Here is an 18,188-nt window from a genome sequence, read left to right as displayed (position 1 = left end):
TCTCATTACTAGTCTTTTCTTCCCATATTACTTTGGATTTGGTGGGTCCTAATTATATTCCAGTGCTTCTTCTGCTGACACTTCTTTTGTTTTAATTAAAACTTCTGGAGGTTTGAGGACACTGTGGAAGAGGGTTTATGCATCAACAGCCCTGATGAAGAGTCAAATGGGTCCCTATTTGTGTTCCTGCCGCCCCAAGAATGATGTCTGGGAACGCTGTGGTCCTTTGCTTTTGTTTTTCTCTCCACCTCGGTGCGGTCCTTTCTCTTCCCGCACAGCTCTGAGCTTCCAGACCCGCTCTTGCTGCTGTACAGACGTTCTAAGTGACCCAGATGGCGCTGTGGGTGGACTGGTTTCACACTAAAGCCATAAATTAGGTGAAATGAAATGCAATACTGTCTTATTATTATTATTATTTATCTCTGCCCCCGTGCCTGTTGGTGCCTCGTGGTGCAATGCCAACCCCGCCCACTCCCGACCCCGTGGTTGTAAATCTGACCACAGGGGCGGGGGGGCTGTAATTGACAAACCTATGCAAGGCCTGGAAGGAAGACATCATATATCTCCTTAATCTGCAGCTGGGAGGTGGGATCTACCAGAGGTCCTCAGGGAAAGACAGAGTTGCCTCGTAAAATAGTCGGTAGAGAGGGAGCTATTGATTGGAAATCTAAAAAAATGAGCTGCCCTTCCCCAAGAGGTTGGATCTGTCCTGCCTAGGGTTAGTACTCTTTCAGGAAAAGTGGGGGCAGAGATGGAGGAGCTGTAGCAGGGCAGCATCTGGGCCTTGCTTCTCTCCTGTCATACCTTTCTCTTCCTCAGGTAAACTGTGAGATTCTGAAATGCAGAATGCTAAGGTCTCCTCAGGTCTCCAGGATTACTCCACGGCCCGGTGTGGGTGTTCACACTTGGGAAAGAACAAAAGTGAAAACTTCTTGAGCAAAATACTCACATCGGACCGAGTGGCTTCTTCCTCCAGTCCCCATACTGCGAGCCATTCTCTTCCTGCCCCTCTTAAGTAGGCATTTCCCCCAGTTCTATCAGGCTTCTCCCAGATTAAGCCGTGATGGGTCACTGGAGTCTCTCTTCTCTGTGGTTGGAGGCAGCTTACAGGGTCCACTAGTCATAGAAACTTCATGTTCCCCAGTGTGATTTAGCACCTACTCTTTGTGAGATGCTGTCCTTGACGGTGTCAGAGGATTAAACAGACACAAGGCAGAGTGCTCTGAGGAGCTTTCATTTTCGATTCTAGCGTGTAGAAGCCATGCCTGATGGACTTAAGGTCCAATGGCCTTAGAGACTAAGGAGGAAAGAGAAATTGGTCCCCATAGCATTCACATGGGTTATTTATTGTAAGCTGTTGAGCACTGTATACATTGTTACATTTAACCTTTTACGGACAGCATCAAGAACAGCCCATCTTTGTATCTTAAGGGGATTCCTAGTGTTTCTACCATACTGTACCCATGTGTTCTAAAACACCTGTGCCTGACTCTCAGATTTCATAGAGCACTAAAATCTCACCCTGCCACCCCAATGAAAAACAAAAATAACTATTGGGAACCAACATAGGGTTGTTTACTTTTACTTTTAAAAAATTGAGAACATGTAATTAATGGACATTTTAATGCCCCAAATCCTAAGAAGCCTGCTTAAGTTGAATACTTGTGGCTCTCTGGAAAACTTTGTCATGAGGTTCTTATTTTTCTCCTTTTACTGAAGTTGGGTAAAGACTTCTTCCTAGACTGGTGTCCAGGAACCAAGGCTTTTAAATGCCATGCATATCCCCACGTGTCACCTGGACTTGAGGGACAGGGAAGGCTGTCATGCTGGGTGGGAAGAGGTAGAATATTGGAGAGGCCAGGGAGCTGGCCGCATGCAAATATTCTATCCCCAGCCTTTGAACCCTCATATCTAGGGGGCTTTATCCTCCCAGAAGTTAATGTACAAAAGCCACAAATGATTGTGGTAATTCTGTGGCATAAATTAGATGAGAGCCAGTAAGATCTTCTGTTTTGTGCTCCTTTGGGGGGTTGAGAGAGGAGGTTATTGGGCAATGTGTTCTTGGCTTATGGTCATAGCCAAGAGACTGGTTCTGCTACTTTTTTGAGCTCTCATCACCCCACACCCTGTCTGCTCGTCACTGCTGTCACTTCAGCTGTGTACGCCTTTCCTCGGTACAGGCATCAGGCTCCCTGCCACGGAATCTGCATACATTAACTATTGTCTGCTAAAAATTGTGACTGTTTGATTCTTTTCTTTTATCATTCATTTTGATTTTTATAAACTGAGCCAAACTGGCAGCCATGAAGACAGAGGAATGCTAGTTTCTAACAAAGAAAAATGAGACACAGTCTTTTCTTCCCTGCCCTGTGTCTGTGAGCAAGGCTCAATTCTCAGTTGGCCCAGCCCCGAACAATCTTGAAAACAATCCATTTTCTGCTTCTCAGAGGTACCAAGCAGAGGAATTCACAGTGAGTGGTGTTGAGATGGAGAGCTGTTGCTTGGGAACTGTCCTGTATCGCTACCTTGCTTCATCTTTGCCACAGTCTGGGAGCAGTGAGGGCTGGATCGCAGCTCTGTCTGCGTGGGCAGGAGGAGTTTTTAAGCCTCAGATGAATGGCACATGCAGGCCAAGGAAAAATAGAGGCCCCGTTAACCTGGGGAGACTCTAGAAGCAGACGCCGTGCCAAGCATATTCTGTGAACGTTCTTGTTCCTTGATCATACGGATTTACAAAGTCTTTTCATAAAGTTGTCTTGTCTGCCTCTTTGCCTCAAGACATGTTGTACCAAAGAATGGTAGCAGTCCTGAAGATGTTCAGATAGATATCTTAACTATGCTTTAATCTTAACTGTGAGTGGAAAATCAGAGTTCATCTTTACTCTCAGAGGGAAAGCTAAGACCAATTTCTAGTTTCTCTGTGATCTCTGCAGAGGGGAAGTAAATTGGCCTCTCTATAGAGTTTAAGGGAACTTCATCCACTAAAATCATCTTCTAATTTATTTAAGAGTGAAATGATTGTAATCCCTACTTACAACCCCACCTCATCTGCTCCTGTACACTTTGTGGCTGGATAAAAATGTGTGTGTGTGTGTGTGTGTGTGTGTGTGTGTGTGTGTGTGTGTGTGTTGGCGGGGAGAGGGGAGGGGAATGGAAGAAACTGATGTGGACATATGGATGGTATTGACCAAGAACCTGAATACGACCCTCAAAGGTCACTACTTCATTCAGTCCGTTATTTCGCAAATGTTTATTGAATCCCTGCTGTGTCAAGCACTCTGGAAAACATGGGGGTAAATATATATCCCATCCATCCCCAAGTCTTGTTGATTTGACCTCCTGGATATCTCTGGACTCTCTCTACCTCTCACCTTCTCCATTATTTCCATCCTAGTCCAAGTTGCCATTAAATCTCAAATGAATTACCAAGCAGTACTGTGTTATTCTTCCGTTATCTTGTCTAGTTTCCTCTATTCCCTGTCCTGCATCCAAAGTGATTTTTTCAAAATGAAAACTTGAGGACCCTACATTCTTTCTTCAAACCCTTCAGTGGCTGCCCATTGGTCTTAAGGTAAAGACAGAACTCCTCAGAGTGGCCTGTGAGGCCCTGCATGGACTCACTAGACATGTATTGTCTACTCCAGCCATACTGGCCTGCTTTCAGTTACTCAAATGCTCAAGCAACTACACCACAGGACTTTTGAACATGCTGTTCCCTTTATCTGGAATATATTTCCCAATGCTTGACCTAGTTTTTTCTATTCATCCTTTAAGTCAGAGCTTTTCTCAAAACTTCCACGCCATAGTAAGAAATATTATTTTACATTAACACTGAGAATACAGATAGGTAGGTAGGTAGGTAGGTAGGAAGATATAAGGATGATAGATAAATAGATGGATGAGTGTTTGATTGAGTTCCCTAGGTAACAGATTCTCAGGGCAGAGATGTGTTTGTAGGAAGTGTTTTGGGAGGTACTCTCAGGATCAACACCAATAAGAGAGTGAAGACAGATTTGTGCAGAGGAAGGAGTTGACGGCAGTTTCAAAGCCCCAGGCAATCCCCCGAAAAAGGAGCTATGGAGCTGGGATGGCCCTTCAAAGTTTTCCACTTTGACATAAATGATGTAGGCTTTTGTATTCCTACATCAACCAATCATTGAGTGTTTGCTGCCTCGGGTCAGGGATATTACCTTAGGCAAGGAGCATGACCTTGGGTCCAACTGCTCTCTTTGACTAAGGGTATTTCCTGAAGAAAGACTCAGAGTAGCCCAGTCCTGAAGGAGGGAGCTGGGGAGCACAGCATCCACTACAGTCAATTCCTTATGATGCTTGGATCCATCTGCTTTGCATAATAAGTTCTGGAAACACTTCCTCTGGGGTTCTGGCTGGCCTCTTTTCCCAGGTAAAGTTGTGGGAAGAAAGCCCCCACCATTACGTATTGTCTAATGGTTGTACCTGTTGTTCATCATATCCCTCCTCTGCTACCCATTTTAATCTCCCCCACCTTGTTTAGCGTCTTCGCTGGTCTATATGGCAATCTTGTTGGGGTGACGCACATATTTATTCCTGAGAAGTCCAAGCTCCTGCTCAACACGCCTTTCTCAGGCTTGACTGCTGCTGTTGTCCATTTACCAAAAAAAAAAAAAAAAAAAAAAAAATGGGTAGAATATAAAAAGACTCTTATCTTCTGCAGCCTGAGGGTAGAAAAAGCTGAGGACCAGATCCAGGAATTAATTATTAGGGTAAAGCAAAAGTTGAATCCTCAATTCAAGAGTGATTGGGAAGGAATGATCTCTGAAACTTGGAATGGAGACGTCCAAGTTGATGCACTTAAAAGCTTGAAACCTCTCATCCCTGGAATCCTCTGCATCTACAGAAGTGATGTTCCCATCCTTTTTTTTTCTTTTGGCCATGCCGTGAGGCATGCAGGATCTTAGTTCCCTGACCAGGGATTGAACCCCTGCATTGGGAGCACAGAGTCTTAACCACTGGACCACCAGGGAAGTCCCGATGTTCCCATCTTGATTGAAGATACTGCACAGACCTTGGAATTTAACCTGATATCCCTTATGATTTTCACACATTGCCTTTAGCTGATCAATCACTGTAGCTTTCCACTGTCTTTCGCTAGTAGTCTCAGCAAAAGCCATCTGATTCTACCTTTTTAAACTACCGTTTCCTCAGGACATCCCAAAAGTCCGAAATATTGGACTCACCAGTGTGTTCCCTGGCACCTGTATCCTACTTCAGGTCCCCACTAGCGAATGTGTTGTCAGTGACACTGCTATAGCATGCCAGGGGCTATCAGTGAGCCACCTGCCACCAGTGATGGGAGTCTTATTGACAGCTACTCTGAGAGCCTGTCTCCTCAGGCCATTCCTGGTACCAATTGTCTTAGATAGAGTTTCCCCAGGAACAGGTCCTGAGATGATTTATATGTAGGAATTTTACTGGGGAGTGTAGGATCTATACCTCTGAAGAAAGTAGCATTGTGTAGGGGAAGAAGTTTAATTGTAATACAGTCCCAACAAAGACCTCACCCATCCCGAGGAGAGGTCAGGAGCCAAGCGGGCTCTTCAGAATTGCCCAACTCTAAGACTAAAGGCCTGAGCCTTTATACTTCTGTATCAACCAGAAATTGGATTTGGCTGTCTCCAGGACGGAACATGACCTTGGGCAGAGGGCAATTCCCAGAAAGGGCCTTGGTTGAGACCTCTCAGATACTTCAGTCTTGAAAGGAGAATCGGGTGGTACTCTGCAGTATCAATGATAGATAGGTGATCCATGTAACCGTAACAGTTGATCCGTGAAACAACAGCTGCCATTATTACATGTTCTACACTGTGATTTTTTTTCTATTTCATTTGATTTATTTTCATGGTTCTTACGGTGCACATTTTGAAAATCACAATATTGGATTACGATCAGTAGGGTAGTGTAGGATGCTGTGAAAACACACAGGTAAGGGCATTTGCTTGCAATCAGGAAATTGAAGAACTCTTCCTCAATAAAGGTGAGATCAAATCTAAGCTAAGCACGAAGAGCTAGAAACACTCTACCTGTGTGAGTCCTTGGATAAGGAGGAATGGAGACGGTGGGTGGAGTGTCTGCATTTTCCACAACCCTGGTTTGCTCATGTGCTCCGCTGGGAACAAATGTATTTCGGTGACCTAGAAATGAAAGGACTCTCTCTTCCAGACTTGCCTCAAGCTAGCAGTTCTAAAGCCATCTTGCTGTTCCTTAGAAAATAACAGCAATAGCAGAGCCCAGGCTTGCATGGCTATTTCAGACAAAACCACTGTTTTTCTCTTGTACTTATTTTAGGGAGTAGGTGAAGGGGCAACATAGTCTCTTGGTATCTGTGGTGAAGTGGGGGTCAGGGCTGGGTATTGGTTCCAGGACCCCACTTGGATACCAAAATCTGTGGATGCTCAAGTCCTTTATATAAAATAGCATAGTATTTGCATATAAGCTATACACATTCTCCCATATAGTTTAAATCATCTCTAGATTACTTATAGTACCTCATACAATGTAAATGCTATGTAAATAGCTGCTGGCATGCAAAGGTTTTGCTTTTTGGAACTTTCCAGAATTTTTCTCCCTGAGTATTTTCTGTCTGAGTTGGATTGAATGTATGAATGTGGAACCTGTGGATACAGAGGGCTAAAGGTACTATAATCCTTGAAGGTACTATAATCCTGAAAGGTGAGGTAGAAGAAAAAAAAGAAGGAGCAGAGTGTGTGTGTAAATCTGTCTAAGCACTGGAATGGAGCGTGCCCGCCTGTTGTCCAACCCCAGCTCATGTGCCTGATGCACAGTGAGACCAAACAGATCAAAATGTTTGAGCAGAGAAGGGTTTATTGCAGGGGCCCAACAAGGAGAACGGGTGGTTCGTGTTCATAAGACCCAAACTCCCCGATGGCTTTCAGGCAAGTGTTTTTAAAGACAGTGTTAGAGGAGAGGGTCATAGGATATGTGACCAGCTTGTGGACCTTCTTCTGATGAGTTCCTGGTGAGGTTAGAGGTTGGTGTTTCTGAAACTTAACCTTCTGGTTCCAACCAGTCTGGGGTCTGCATGCTTGTGGTCAGCATGTAGTCACCATCCTCCACTTGGGTGGGGGTCTTAGTTTCCAGAGAACAACTCAAAGGTATGCATCAGATTATTATCTACCCTCCTTTGGGAGGAACTAGGTGTCCCATGACTCTATTGTCCTAATCATTAACTTCTTGACCCTGCTCTTTGGAACTCAGGGAAGGCCTGGGAGGAAAAAGCCTTTTTCTACAAACAAGAAACAGGAGACACAAAGGGGCTTTCGTACCCAGGAGGGCCCCACAGGGTCCTGCTTAGTTTCAATCCCCTCTTTTCTTTGATACTCCTCAGTCTTGAGGGGAACAGGTGTAAAACTAGAAAGGGAATAAAGTTTTGGATAGAGAGCTTAATCATAAACTCGGCAGAGGAACTCTGGTTTAGCGACACTCAACTTCACGCCAGCCAGGTGACCCCACAGCCTCTGCTTTCCCTGATTTGATTTGACGGGTTTTTTTCTTCCTTTCTTTCAGAGGGTCTTTTTATGCTTGAAGTCATGATTGAGGCTTTGGGTCCCACTGGAATACCAATTTTGTTTTTCTAGATTTAGTCTGTTATTTTTGTTATTGTTGGTTATTTCAGTAGAAAACAAAATCTTACTTCATTCTTTTATTAAGAAATGACTCAGCAATTGCAATGTGATGGGATATTTTTCCATAATTTTCATGGATAAAAAATTTTAACTCTTTGTCTCCTTTAAAGTTTCTTTTCCCCCAGAATTTCATTTTTACTCCTTGGTTGACTATGTAGTTTAGATCCAAACTAGGGTCTATGATTATATTTTTAATTTCTCTTTAAGTGGAAATAAGTTAAAATTAGGAGTAGTATTGAACTTTCACCTCAAAATTCTCTTGTAATAATAACATCCTCCCCATTGCCTTCAAATAAAAAAAAAATTAAATCCTACATGAAACAGAGATGAATGGTTCACGTTTAATTCAAATTAAGTGAAGTATGAAAAGGTTTGTTTAAAAAAATTGTTTCAATTTTAGTGATAAGAATTTATAATTCATGGGTGATTGGGATTGACATGTATACACTGATGTGTATACAATTGATGACTAATAAGAACCTGCTATATAAAAATATAAATAAAATAAAATAAGAATTTCTAATTCAGGAGCTGGAAGGTAGAACTGGAATAGGTGAGAACGTGTCCTGGGTTTAGGTCCCCATTAGCTGTGAGATATTGGCCTCATCTCTAAAAGAAGGATTAGATTAGGCACCTTAGGGGCTATACTCCTACTCAATTTATTTGTGACTTTATGAAGTTGTCGCTTTAAACACTGTCTGGAAAACGATGTGCCTCAGGTTCCTAGTGATCTTTAGGTCAGCTGATTCCTAGCCATTCCCTCAAAGTCTGCCTTCATCTGGATCCTAATTTGGTTTGGCATTCTCTAGTGACGGAAAAGGCAACTCACGCTGGGCAGCCTCCTTTGTGGCTCCCCCATCAAAGGTTGACAGCTCAGCAGCCTTCCTGTTCCAGAGCACAGGACGCCTTTGCTTGGGACTGAGCTGAGGCTGCTAATTGTTCCACCTCCAGGATCTCATTTAAGCCCAAACTGCCATCCCAAAGGTTATTCAGTCATCTGTCAGACCCATCGAGAATGGTCATTTCAGCTTGGAAGGGAAATTTAAAATGGAGAAGTAGGTTGTTTTCTTTTCTAGTGTTACGTTATAAGCAGTTGCTAAAACAAAAACAAAAACAACCCTGTGTCTTAAGTTCAAAAACGTCACAGCTATTTAATTTATTTATTTCAAACCGAGAGCTGCTCAGTGCTCAATGCCATTTACATTTGAAATGTAAAGTGGATTGTATCCTGTCCGTTCCCTCCCTGGCTGCTGATGGAAAGAACTAGGTGTTGACATGTCCTTGTAACAAATTATTCGCTTGAAGAAGATTCCGTGTCACTTAAGGAGTTAAAAATAGAGTGTAACATTTCTCAAACTGTGTTGGCTGAGGTGACTTCAGGAGCTCCCCGGGGCAGTTAAGAGGCTGCTCAAACCCCTGCTTGAACAAGGAGGTTGGATGCCTTTCAAGATTTTTGGTGGGAAAAGGTTCTGCTGCAAATGGAACCGGAGGAGAAGCACAGGAGAGAGGGAAGGAGACCAGCAAGGTGGGGCGGGGGGTGGGGGATTAATGGTCGTTTGGGCTGAGTGCTGTAGTAGAAACATGGAATGTTCATTACTAGCACAGAGGCTAGTAATCTACACAGTGAGTAAGCTTACTGGGGAGCTGGGAGTGAAGGGCATTCCAGGCCAAGAAAACACACCATCAGGGAGACAAGAAAACACACCATCAGAGAGACGACCAACAATGCAATACCTTTAGAGAACGCAGTTTAGTGTCCGGGACCACAGCGTAAGAGCAGGTGGGAGCCCACCAAGGTGGCGTGGCAGACAGGGGGTCAGTTCTTAGAGGTCCCTGCAAGACATACCCGGGTGTTCCCCTTTCCTGGCTGCATGGCACCATTAAAAGAATTTCAAGGTGAATCAGCTGTGTGACATCAGCCAGACCCTCTGTATTTGTCTTTAGTCCCCTACACTCCTTTAGTGCTTTAGTAGAGAAATAACCATTGTTTAAGGTATGATTTGTGGCCCTTACTTTAAAGACTTTCTATTCTCGAAGAGAAGCCAGTGACTCCTTTGTTAAGGTCACCATTACAGCATCGCAGACTTAACTGGGACCTGGACAACCCTGGAGGTCATTCAGTGTCTTATCAACAGAGGGCACTGTTGCTACTTCACCTTTGTGGGAGATTGACCCAGGCTCGGCAGGAAGTTAGTATTGCTGGCCCCTGGGTACTAAGTGGCAGTAATACTACTCTCCCCACTCAGTCATTGTGAAAACTAAATTTCCAACTAATTTTCCTAAATTTCCTTGGGGTGGAAAGGGGGGGGTGTTAACAGTGACACCTACTCCCCCCCACCTCCGACCACTGAGCCCAGGCTCCCCACGTTTTGCAGATGAGGAAACCAGGGTCCAGATGGGTTACATAACTTGCTCCCAGTGAACCAGCTGGTCATGGGCAGAACCAGGCGTCTGGAATTCCGGTCCAGGGCTCTTGGTGTGGTAATGCTTCAGCCCCTTCCCTCAATTTCTTGAAAGTTGAAGTACGCCTGTGATCCTGTTAGGTTACTGATTTAACGTCTTCTTCTTTGTGCTCTTTTCTGAGTGAGGAGGAAAGGGAGGGAGCAGAATGGAGGTTGAAAGGTGAAGGAAGCTCTATTAGAATCAGGTAGATCCATACACAAAGCTGAGATATACGAGAAGAAAAGGGGCAGGCAGCACCAAAGCTGTCTCCTCCAGCTTCAAGTGGACATGACTCCACTACCTGCTGTTGTCGTTCATCCATAAACATGCCACCCCATCTACGGGCTAGGCACCCACTATTCCAGGCCCTGGAAATACAATGATGAGACACAGTCCCTTTCTTCATGAAACATATAACTTAAGAGGGAAGACAACACTTAAAATTAATCACAAGACAGGACTATAAATAATTATAGCCAGTGTCTGCTGACAGCTATTCTGTGCCAGGTACTGTCAAGCAATTTATATACATTATCGCGTTCAATCCTCCTTGCAATACTATGAGTTAGGTACTATCATTATTTCCATTTTTCAGACGTGGAAACTGAGGCCTAGAAGGTTAAGGGATTTACCTAAGGTCATGCGGCTGGGATTTGAATCCAGCTGATCTTGGAAGATATATTATACTGCATAATAGCAATGGTAGGTAAAATGTGTTGTAGAAGCCACATAGAAAATGCATTTAGAAGTAATGGATAGGGCTTCCCTGGTGGCGCAGTGGTTGAGAGTCCACCTGCCGATGCAGGGGACGCGGGTTCGTGCCCCGGTCCGGGAGGATCCCACGTGCCGCGGAGCGGCTGGGCCCGTGAGCCATGGCCGCTGAGCCTGCGCGTCCGGAGCCTGTGCTCCGCAGCGGGAGAGGCCACAAGAGTGAGAGGCCCGCGTACCGCGAAAAAAAAGAAGTAATGGATATTGACCATCTTTACTACTGAGAGTCAGATGTAGACTTTATGTTTCTCAAGGAGCAAGTGCAGAGAAAGCTCCTCTTTGGGATTGCCCCCTCACCACACCCTGTTCTCTTTCAGTTCCTTGTGGTTGCTGCTTCACTGTGGTTGCAAAGACCAGGGATACCTACTCTGGGGAAGCAGTTCCTTATGCTCAATGCTGTCTCTTTGATCACAAATTCGGATTCATTGCTATCTGTTTTGTTTTAGGCCCCCTTTTGAGATGAAGATAAATTAATAGTCTGAAGTGAAGAGAAGCAGAATCATATCCATTTGAGACTGTTACAAGATATTTTAATAATCAAGGAAACTAAAGTTTCTGCACATACCAAGTGTTTTCCAACCGAGGAGATGCTTATGTCTCCTCCACCCAGATCTAGCTCCCCTTCCATGTAAATCCTCCTCTCACTCAACCCCTTATCTAACACCTTGAAGAGGAGGTAAAACCAAATTATTCGACATTGTCTCTTTGATTTACCTTGACAACCACTGTGAAAACAAACCCAACAGACAAAGGGATGGAGATGTTTTACAAAATAAACATTAAATAGAGATTGATCTTCAAAGCATTTAAGATTTCTGTGTGTCTGTCTGTCTGTCTGTCTTCCCCACTGGCACTCTGTAACATTGATTTATGTAATTGTTCTTTACAGTTGAAATCGAATGCTAATATTACTCATCAGAACTGAATTATTTTTTAAAATTTTTTTACAGGGTCGTCATGTCAAAACGGGCCAACTTGCAGCCATCAAGGTTATGGATGTCACAGGGGTAATGTATCATTATCTTGCCGTCTCAAACTTACATATTTGTAATAGAGAAGTTAGTGATAGAGAAAAATCATTTTTTGGAAATAGAATCTTTTTAGACATCCAAGACCTTCCCCCACTTGTGCTTAACATAAACATTAAGAGTATTCAGCAGCTGACCGAGATGACCATGGGTAGATCACTCTAATTAAATTAGATACCTACACACTGCCTTATGTAGTCAGAGTGAAGAACATGTGTGCCAATAATTTACATAAACACAGCCAAGGACATTTGCAGATGAAGACAGAACAAGAATTTGAAGGTATTAAGAGAATAATACTGAGATTACACAGAAGAGGTGGGTCTTAACAGTTTTCCCCAAAGTCCACCTAACACTGGAGTAGACAAGAGTCTGGATAACTCTAAAATCCTAGTAGGATGTGTAACATGGATATTTTCCTCCCCAAAATGTTATAGACCAAATAATCACAATAACTACAAATACTTATTATTATAGAGCAACACTGAAACAAAATTTCTGGCCTGGATGATCAAAAGCAATCTAAGGAATAGACTTTATTTTAAATACAATCTTATGCTTTCAATCCTTTTTGCTAGGTCTATTTAAAATATTTTAATGCCTTTTCTAGAGTACAGAGCAAAAATCAGACTTGAAAGGACTTATTGGAAATCAAAAGCATGTTAATGATTTTCTATGGTCCCCAGGGATTTTTCTAAGATGTGTCAGCTGTACACAAAAGCTAAAAGACCAAAGTCTTCCGTTTGGCCCAGAAGTGGATTATTTAATGTAAAGAGATGTAGAATGAATGAGTCACACAAAGGTATCAAGAACCGGTATACAAATAAGAAAAACACACAGTATGTCCGTAGGTCAGACTTCGATCCGTACCTCCTCTGGTCCAGTTTGCTACCTTTGATAAGTATACATTATATGCTACACTATTAACCATGATACTAATCTCACTAATTTTCATTTATACCACACATTGTACTGTCTTCCTTTCCTTACTTATCTGAATTCCTTTTTAAGTTCTATGCATTTTAAAAATTATATGCATTTTTAACAAGAAAAAATTTTGTTCCCATATGTTTAGAAGAACTTAGATAAAGTAATCCTTCCTTTTATTTGTCCTAAATGCATTATTCAAATTTCAGAGCTTGCAAACCAGTTCAAATATTTCATCCCAATTAGTTTATTAATTTACCTGGCCTTTGAGTAAGAAAATACATGTAGATTATATTAATAAGGTTTACGTTCTGCCACTTGCAAGAGAAAACTCAAAATAACAGAGGCTTAAGTCTGATGGAAGTGTTATGCTCTCTCATGTTAAAGGAGTCTAGGGGCGACAGTCCAGGGATGTGCAACAGCAATGTGATAGAGTAGGCGGGTGTTTTTATCTTTCTGCTCCATTGTTCTGACACATGGCTTCCACACTTAAGGTCAGTTCTGTGATTTAAGGTAACTGTTGGATTTCCATTGATCACATTCTTTGGCAGGCAAAAAAAAGGCAGTGCGGGGACTCGGGGAGAGGGGCTGGAGCAGAGGGTACAGAAGACAGCCCCTGCCAGTGCAATTTTTTCTACTCGCATACGTTTCTATTTACTTCTGCAGTCGTTGGCTACCTAGCCGCAAGGAAGCTGGGAAATGTGGTCTTTCATTCTACGAACCTGTCCAGTTAATTTGGGTTCTATTATTAGTCAGGAATGAAGAGGGGATGGATACTTGTATTGTTAATTAGCAGGGTCTGACACAAAAATCAAGATCAGATACTATCAGTCTCTACATAGAAACCCATTAGAAATGTGTAAATCTTTTACAAAGGTCCCAGCACAAAACAAATCAGAATTTATTTTGCAATTCTGCTAAAGTCATACTACTGTATTTTCCTTGAATTGAATAGGATCTCCACATAATGTGATGCACTTGGCAGTTGAACAACTAATGGATGTGGGTGGAGCCCAAGACATTAATTCTGTAAAGTTCTGTTGTGTGGGTCTGCAGACTACAGTTGAGTTCCATTGACGTCATTAATCTCAGTGTACAAAGCTGTATATTGATGCACAAAGTATGACTTGAGAGCATTGAGTATCACTTTTTCTGGTTCTGTTTGTGAGATTTTAAATTGTTCAAAGAATCATTTACTATTTCTAGACCACCTTGCTTGGAATCAAAAAAGTTACACAGCAATGTATCCCAGCGTATGTATTTTCAGTTTAAGCAGTGTCAGTTAGCCTCTCTAAACTGGGTTTCACAAGGCAACTGAGACCTACAGAAAATGATTTAGAGTCTATTTTCTCAATTCTCCCCAGCATGGTACAGAGCTAGCACCATTTTCAATGCATAGGAGAGTCAATCCATTGCTTACAATGGATGCTTTATAGTATTTAGGCTTAATTCTCTCGGGGGAACCTCTGTTGAAAGGGCTGGATAGTTCCTTGATTTAGGCACATCATTGACCATTATGTAACCACTGACCGCTAACAAAGGCAAACATGGATACACATCAGGAAATGGTTTTCTTATTTCCCATGGTGTATGATCCAGCATCAAATGACTTTTGTATTACCCCCTGACACATCACAGTCAACATAAAATTTCCTTTGTGAAACTCATGTGGTGTCCTCAGAAAACAATCTATTTCATTTTGTCATGTTGTCTTTTGTGTATTATGGAACGCTGCAAAAGCTTCTTACCAATTATTATAATTGTGCTCATTATAGCTGCTCTGAGATGAATTCTCAAAGGTCATCTTTGTTAATTGTTTGCAGTGATCTGCTGTGAAGTTACTGCAGTTTATCGTAATGAATTTGATAAAACTATAAGCTTGAAATCAATTTTTAAATTACTGTTTTCTTTCTATACCATTTCCTTTTTTAAAAGAAAATAACCATAGAGAAAACTGGATATAATGCTTATGTTCTTCTGTTTTACAGCTGAGACACTTCCAAATTTGCTAATATTTGCTTCAGAATTAGGGCTTAAACTCAGACTCAGTCTTTGAAGTTCTTTTAGTTTCTGAAATAATTATGAGAATTTCTGCATTTTGTCGCTTTCTGGGGATTTCTTCCCAGCTGGATTTGCGTACTTTAATCATCTAAACAAAATTGGGCCCTCTCAGGTAGCGTTCCTCAAGGTGGACAGCCAGCATTTACGGACTGTCTGCACCCCTGGGGTGTTCACCAGAAAGGCAGATTCCTGGGCTTGCTGCAGAATTTCTGAGTAGAAGAACCTGCCTTTTCTCCAAGCTCCTCAAGGAGCTTCATGCACACCAAAGTCAGAGGAACACTTTTCTAGGGACTTGTATTTACTGCTTTCTGGCTACCAAGTATGAAGAGACCATGATTCTTTGATAATCCTGCAAATAATACCCATCTTCATTTGAACCAAAATTCCTGATGTAAACTAGTCCCTTTATTACAATGATACCTTGAAGTCCATGTAGGACTTAGTAAGATAATAACTTACTGTCATAGGCTTTCATCTTTACAATGACTGGTGATCATTACTCAGGACACTTTGGGTTGTAGTACCAAAGCCCCACTCAGACTAGATGAAGCTGAAAACAGAATTTACTGTCTTGTGTATATTTTTTAAAAAAAGAAAAAAAAAAACAGAAAAGGCTCAGCAAGATCTAGGAAGTCACATGACTGATTAGGAATTTTGTATCTCTCCATCTCTGGGCTCTGCTTTCTTTCTACCAGCAGCTCCAGGCTCATGTTCTAATTACTTCATTACCCTTAGTCCCTGCAAGAGTGCCAGTGTGAACATCAGTGGCCCAGCTTGGGTCACCTCACTATCCTACAACCAAACCCTGTTTCTCTCCAGCCACATCTGGGTTGGGTGCCTGACCCTGGAACCTACCACAGGGACAGAGAGTTGGAAAGGATTCCTCAAATAAAAAACTAAGAACTGTTAAATGAAAGGGTAGGATAGATGCTGGGCAGGGAAAAACAAGAGAATTCGGTGTATTACTGTAAGATCAAATCATTTTAGTAGATGTATTTAAAACTGACTTAGTCCTTAAGTAAAGTGCCTCTGTAGTTACATTTTTTATATTTCAGCCTGAAATAATAATAATGGTAGCTAACATTGATGGAGTGATTATTGTGTGCCAGAACTCTTTACAATACTTTTTGTATATTGATTCACTGAATGCCCTTAACAACCACCAGACTCCATTATTAGTTCCGTTATAGAGATGAGAAAACCAGGCATACGAAGTATCATGCTCAGTGTAACATGTAAATGGTGGAGCGAATATTTCAACCTGAGTATTTTAACTCTACTTTTTAAGTCCACCCTGTTTCTCACACTGCCATAGGTCTTCATTTAACATAGAAGGATATTTAGTGTTTAATTTAATATTTATTTGATAAACATTTACTAAACATCTACTTTATGACAGACACTTGAAATTCAAAAATGACAAAGTGGTTCTTTGCCTGAAGGGGAGCTGACAATAATACAACCTTGCTCTAAATATTTGTAAGTAAAGCTAATCCATTTTATAATTAAGTCGTACAAGTCATAAATAATGTTACATATAAAGTTTGATGTGACAGTGAGGGGTAGTAATTAAGCCCAGGAGGAAAATCAGATGAGAACGTTCCTGACCAAGAAAACCATCTGTGCCAAGGCATGGAGGCTGAGAGAGGTGGAACATGTTCTGGAAACTATCACATAGTTTAGTTTTAGTATAAAAAATGTGCTGAGGAGAGAGTGATACAAGGGGAATCTGGACAAGTTAGGGTCAGGTCATGAGGGAATTGAATGCTGTGGCAAGGACATTACAAGGTTTTCAAACTTTTTAATTTTCCCAATAGAACCCTGAGAGCAAAGAGTCTTAAGCAAAAACCCATTAGATAGAAAAGATAAGGTGGGTTGTTTTTGCAAGGGGCGGGAGGCTGTCCTGGCCCCGTCCTCACACCACCGCTAGAGCCAGTGTGGAAGCCGGAAGTTAAGTAGCAAAGTAACAGGATGGGATTTGCCTACTAGAAGGATCCATCTTAAGCCCTGCTTGACTGAGTTTCTATTTCTGTCTCACTTACTGAATTCCTATAGGTGAAACTTTCAGCCAGTCTCCATCCCTCTTGGACGAGTAAGGAAGCAGCCTTCTCCCAGTAGTTTCTGGTAGAGTGCTTTGCCCAGAGTTAACGGACTCATTGAATGTTTGCTGAAATTGGACCAAAGGAAAAAAAAATATTTTCATCTTCGGTTATTGGGAGAAATCAGGGGACATGCTGCTCCATGCACATTTGATGCCTCCTTCCCCAAGGGAGGGCAATTCAGTGGAATGATTGGTAGCATAGAAGGTAATATTAGTAACAGTAGTAACAACAACAACAACGGTCAGAGTCAAAAATAAAGATGGCTCTCATTGATTGCTTATATGTGCCAAGCATTGTTCTTAGTACTTAATACAATATACACTAACTCATTTAATCCTTGAAACAATTCCCATTAGAGGAGCGGTGCTAATAATATCCATTTTACAAATGAGGAATTAATTGAAAGCAAAAAATCCTGAATAACTTGCCCGAGCACCACAGACGGCAAATGGCAGAGTTGGAGTTCGAATCCAGCCAGTCAGGGTGTGCCCACCTTCCCCACGGCCCTGTTATAAGAATGAGAGACGGGAGATGGGAGTTGGGGGGCATCACCAGAGCATGGCCATCAGATTCAGACAGAGCTGGGTTCACACCCACTCCTCTCCTTACCGCCCTTGGGCAAATTTTTTAACTTTTCTGAATCTCATTTTTCTTATCTGTTAGATGGGAATACAAACATTGCAAACTTGTTTTGAGGCTAAAATTATATGATGTCTAGTGCTTGGTACATAACAGTTCCTCACTAAATATCAGTCCTGGTAAGAGACAGTGAATGCCTGCATGGGGCAGGCAATAGGAATGAGGAGAGGATGTTATAATGTGCATTGGACTTCTGTAGCTGGGGATGGTGGCCTGTGCTATGAACCACATGCCGTACATGCCGTACGTGGGTTAGTTCGTTGTCAATATATGTAAATAGTTTGACTCAGCCCTGTCTTCACTACCTCAGTTACGATGTTATTAGTCTTACCCTGAACAACAGGTAACTGTCAAAATGACTTAGTGTAGAGCAAGATCCAGGAGAGAAAGTGGGGCTGGATTCCAGAAGCTGAAGACTGAAATCACAATAATTCATTTATTCATTCACTTAAGAATGAATGAATGTACTGTGCTCTGGGGTGATAGCGGTGAATAAGACAGACACAGGCGCTATCTTCTGGAATCTTACATTCCAGTGT

General features: G+C 42.1%; 1 protein-coding gene across 1 annotated transcript in view; it reads left to right on the top strand.

The window, feature by feature from the left end:
- Nucleotides 1-18,188, top strand: part of TNIK (TRAF2 and NCK interacting kinase) — a 414,109-nt gene that overhangs the window by 233,858 nt on the left and 162,063 nt on the right. Inside the window, exon 3 of the mRNA XM_065876880.1 lies at nt 11,843-11,899. Within this exon, the coding sequence (XP_065732952.1) occupies nt 11,843-11,899 (57 nt within the window). The remainder of the gene's footprint in view (nt 1-11,842; nt 11,900-18,188) is intronic.

This window comes from Phocoena phocoena, chromosome 4, assembly GCF_963924675.1.
Source record: "Phocoena phocoena chromosome 4, mPhoPho1.1, whole genome shotgun sequence".
NCBI lineage: Eukaryota > Metazoa > Chordata > Mammalia > Artiodactyla > Phocoenidae > Phocoena > Phocoena phocoena.
Note: the sequence above shows the minus strand (reverse complement) of the source record. Positions and strands in the feature narration are given on the sequence as shown.